Genomic DNA, 5,000 nt, shown 5'->3' with positions numbered 1-5,000 from the left:
GTCTGTTAGTGGGTAGACTTTTATCCAAGATTTATAACAACAACTAAATAACATTTAAACCAACTATCACAAATGATTTATGCCCTACTCCCTTTTACTCCCGCACGAGAGAAAACAGAAAATTGCTCATGTTCATTACCCAATTTCACATACTGTAATGTTACACAGTTTCACAGAAACAGATGTGATGGTACCTGACTGTCGCGAGGCGGCCGCTGCCTTCTCCTTCTGTCCGGGCGAGTAGAAGGCGGAGAGGACGCTGAGCGAGCTGACCAGCTGACTCTGGATGGAGCTGAACTTGGACGGCTGCTGCGGCTTGGGAGCTGCGCTCTGCTGCTTGGGGGCGCTCTGCGCCGCCTCCTGGGGGCTCCCGCTGCCCAGGCTGGTCCACTGCTCGTTCAGGAGGCCCTGGATGCGGGTGACCACGTGGCCGATGGCCGCCTCGCTGGACCGTCGAGACTGGGACTGAGCCTCCTGGGCAGGCTGGCCCTCTTTCTGCAGTTTCGGGGCCGGTTCTGATGAACTTGGAGATCCCACCGTCTCCTTGGTGACTGCAGGATCCTTGGCAACATCCTCCCTTTTTGTGTCCTCGACAGCTGCACTTTCAGCAGGGGCTGGTTCTGTGACTGCACTCTCTGTAACTGCACTCTCCTTCGCCCTGTCCTCTTCAACCACCATTTTCTCAAGCACGTTCTCTTCCTCTGGTTCACTTTCTGCCTCTACGCTCTTCTCAACAGTATCCTCAACTGCCTTCTCTTCAACTGCCTTCTCTTCAACTGCCTCCTCCTCAAGTACTTGCACTTCACTCACTTCATTCTCAATAGACCTGCTCTCTGTGGTTTCCACAGCCACGGAAACCACATTCTCCTGTTCTACCACTTCCTCTGCTCCTTCGTTCCTCTCCTCTCTCCCAGAAGCCATGTCCATCTGGGCCTCTGCCTCTGTCTCCACTGCCTGGTCACAGGTAATAATCTCAACTCCTACCTCCTTCTCTGAGGTGAGCACTTGGGCCAGCACCTCCATATCTTTGGCCTCAACAGAAGGTGTCTGAGTGCTGGAGCATGTCAGATCTGTCTCTTTGGGACCATTGTTCGGCTGGGCCTCGTCATCAGTGGACACAGCCTTTTCGGACACACTTACGTGGTCCGAATCAGTACAAACTGCTGCATCACTGGTAAGAAGTGGCTCAGGTTGTGGCTGACTCTCATCATTCTCCACTGTGTCATTCTTAGCTGTTTCTGCTAACTCTCTTGCTCTCTCATTAAGCTCTTGTATTCTCTCATCTTTCAGCCGGTTCTCCTCCACCTGATCCCTCAGTAAGGCATGCGTCTTCTCTAACTCCAGGCTGGAATGGTTCAGTCTCTCCTCCAAGGCTTGCAGTTTGGCCTGCAGTTTCTGAATGATGAGACTTTGGCTCTCTTTGACAGGATGCTCAACTTGGTCAGCGGTTTTTCCCTCCATTTCATTAATATCTGCTTCCTCACTCTCCTCCTCTGGCTCTGTTATCACAACAGATACGGGACACTCTAATGGGACTCTTGGCATGGCTGTCTCCTTTGAAACAGCCCCTGATGGCTCTATTTGTTTCTCCCCAAAGTGGTCTGTCGGACTTTCTGCCCTGTTTTCTTGTTGTTCTAGACCCTGTCTGGATGCCTCAGCTGTCTTTTCAAATTCCTGCGCTGGGGTTGTTTGTGTCTCTGCTAGTTCCACTGGCTCTGTGGCATCTGCCTGCTCTTTGATGCTCTCTGATGTCTCTTCCTGCGTCTCTGTTTCTGACACCGATGCCAAGGCGTCTGAGACCTCGGGTCCTTTCTCTAATGACTCTGCTTGCGTCTCTGACATTTGCGTTGAGGGTTTCTGTGTCTCAGCAGCTTCGTCCTCTGGCTCTTCCCGGGCTGATTCTGAGTCCTCTATTTCAGTTTTGGTCTCATCCTCTGGGGTAGGAGGCTCAACATAGATCATGGTGGTTGGAAGGCAGGAGTCTTCTGTTCCTTGCTGGGGACTTTCAGCATCTTCCTCCTCCTCCTCGTCTTCCTCCTCCTGCTGCTGCTCCTCTGCAGTCTGGGCTACAGGTGGAGGCTGTTGCTGTTCCTGTTCTTTTTCTTCTATTCTCTTTAGAAGTTGTTCTTTCTCATCCGTCAGGGAGCAGATCTGAGCCTTCAATTCCGGTATGGTCCTCACCTGCTCCTCCAGCTCTCGCACCCTCTTCAGCGCATTTGTAATCTGGAGGTGCAGGCTTGCTCGGTCTTGGGGTATGCTTCCCCGCCTGTCGGTTCCATCGGCTGCTCGGAAGAGCCTCTCGTAGGAGCCATTCTCCTTCTGCGACTCGCTCACGGCCACAGGGCTGCGGTCCTCTGAGGAGTCGGAGCCCTTCCTGCGGGGGACGTTCACAGGCATGCTGGAGGCTCGGAGCAGGTTAGGCCTCACCTGGAGGCTCAGCGGCTGCTCCTCGTAGACCCGAGATTTGACCTCCTCCGCTGGCCTTAGGGGTGGGCTGTAGCTGCTCCCTTGGATCCTGGAGAGGCTGGAGGACCCACCATCGCTGGGTTTGAAGTCATAGATCTGCTGGACTTCAGTGACCCGTGACTTCGGCTTGGGCCCAAGGGTGGAGGTGCCAGATGCCCACATGTCCTTTGGAGGAGGTCGGGCTCCATGGCCAGGGAGGCTGAAGTTGCGTGGCAGTGTGCTGTACTTGGGACCCTTGTTTTTCCTCTGGATGTGCACCCGCTTGATCGTATTGCCCTTCTCAATGTCGTCCACATACTTGAGGAAGTCCAAGTCCAGGTGGAAGCCATAGGGTGTCTCAACAGAGTAAGGGATCTGCTTCCTCTGGCTGCCTCCCTCAGGCACTTTGGAGGGATAGCCATTTGCTACAATGTGGAGAGAAAAAAACATCACACATCCACCATGTTTTGATCTTTTTTGCTTCCACTTTCACTTAGTTGACATACTTAACCAGTGAGGAAATGACATCACTACGGAGCAATAACCTTATAGTAAAAAACTGACCATACAGTTTATCTGTAGGACACTATACTGAGCAGTGACATTGAAATTGGAACTGTATACTGCACTAACCGAGCAACAGTAGTCACATGAAGGCATGTGTGGATTCTTTTCATCTTTATGATTTATGTATGCTATGAGATTAGATCACCAAGTTGGAGACCAAGGTGACATTACTATTCATAGATATAGATTAAAGTGAAGCTCCCGGAATTTATGGAATTGGAGTGAGGTATTTGAGACCTTGCACACATCCGTTAAAAAAAAACAAAAAAAACAACGAGGGGTTCTTACCACTTTTCTTGTCCATCATTTGTGTTTCTCAATGGCATGGACTTGGCTTCTATTTTTCAAAACTGGCAATCTGGAAGAGAGAGCAGAGCACATAACACGATTACAAAATGAACACACCAGAACATGTTACACACAGAGACACAAGCACAGTTTGCAGGGAAATGATTGCTGAAGGAGTGGCAGAATCAGTTTTGCATTCAGATGATGACATCTTGAAAGAATAACATTCCAACTGCATATTTTGAAAATGCCACCATGTTGAGCCTCCACAATTGCATCTGACAAAAACAGGGCAGATAAAAAAGGGGTGCCTCGTTTGAATGCCATTCTCCTACATTTGTTCCAGATGGGAAGGCCAAGAGCCACCCCCATCCTTCCATTCCCCAGTTTATTTGGAACTGATTCAAGCATTAAGAGTGGAAAATGATCCAGCAAATTTAGTCATTGGAGCTTTTTTCGCAGCTTATGTAAGCCTTTTAATAGAATAAATCATGTTCAGAACGACGTTGACATCCCTCAAGCCTGTCAACCCTTATTTCTCTGACAGTGATCTTTAAAAACGGGACCATCAAGATCCCTTGGAGTCACAGCAAATTTCAGAGGCAATTTGTCAGATAAACATATTATTCACGCAATTTCCGTGCAAATGCCAGCTTGTGAGTATACCTGCTGTTGCCAATTACACGTCTCTCAGTGTTGATGCCCGCAGGTTTGGTTTAAATGAGGCCGAGCTAACTAAGAGCAGGGCACAAGTGACACTTCAGAGCAGAGGTTTTGAAAAACAAGCGCAACATCGCTCCCTTCTCTCGCACACCACCAAACGCGTATGATTACTGTGTCCTCGATAATTCAATTAAAACACTATTGTAATTAACCATGTTGGAGGTCTTTTGGAAATCCATTACAGTGGCCATACAGCTATTATCTTGTCTAATGAAACACAAAGTGTTAGTGCAAGGCTTTTCAGTGGACGGAATGCCTGGTTTTACTCTACACTCTACAGTAAAAGCCAGAGCTCCTGAAATGTTGACTTCCCCCCCGGGAGGTAGAGAATGGTAATTTGCTCGTATGTGGGAAAACATATGGCAGTGATTTGGATGTTGCAACGTGGGGCGAGAGCTCTGAATTTTGACAGAGACTGGAGTGTTGAACGAAGGGGGCATCTCGAGGAGGGGATTTTCTTCAAAGAGGGGGGATGTGTGCGACTCTCAGAGGCAGGATCAGAAAGGAACCGGACCTGCCCCCGGGCCACCATTACAGAAACAAATGCCAAAGCCAGGTCTCCTGCAACACTTACCCAAGTGCTCTTAATAACAGATGTACATGGTAGATATTACAAACATTTTCCCTAAAATGTAAACCCTTATCCAATACCACTCAACTGTTACATAGAGAAGGCAGGGCTAAGTACAGCTAAAGGTGGAACAACTCTATTACAGAACAGATTGGAGCTGATAACAAAGAAGTGAGACTTTGTAGGACTTTGTAGGATACTGAGCAAGATGTTCTATTTAGCCTCTGTAATTCAGTTGTCTTTGTTTCAGAGAAAACGGCTCTCCGACATTTCTACATTTATTCATTTTTCATTTTGCAGATTTCTAACACCAGCATGCTTGAGATTCCAGCACATCAATCATACATAATAAACTCACTCCCTCCAAATGCAAAACTCATTGCTCATTATGTGAACCAAAACGAAA

General features: G+C 48.4%; 1 protein-coding gene across 3 annotated transcripts in view; it reads right to left on the bottom strand.

Annotated features, from left to right (window-relative positions):
- The window catches only part of kank4 (KN motif and ankyrin repeat domains 4), a 51,421-nt gene that overhangs the window by 13,422 nt on the left and 32,999 nt on the right, over positions 1-5,000 (bottom strand). For all 3 annotated transcript variants that reach the window (XM_062555865.1, XM_062555866.1, XM_062555867.1), the window contains exons 2-3: positions 3,301-3,370; positions 195-2,870 (exon numbers count right to left, since the gene is read on the bottom strand). In XM_062555865.1, the coding sequence (XP_062411849.1) occupies positions 195-2,870; positions 3,301-3,319 (2,695 nt within the window). In that variant the 5' untranslated portion in view covers positions 3,320-3,370. The remainder of the gene's footprint in view (positions 1-194; positions 2,871-3,300; positions 3,371-5,000) is intronic.

Source organism: Sardina pilchardus, chromosome 15, assembly GCF_963854185.1.
Source record: "Sardina pilchardus chromosome 15, fSarPil1.1, whole genome shotgun sequence".
NCBI lineage: Eukaryota > Metazoa > Chordata > Actinopteri > Clupeiformes > Clupeidae > Sardina > Sardina pilchardus.
This window is presented reverse-complemented; position numbering and strand designations above follow the sequence as displayed.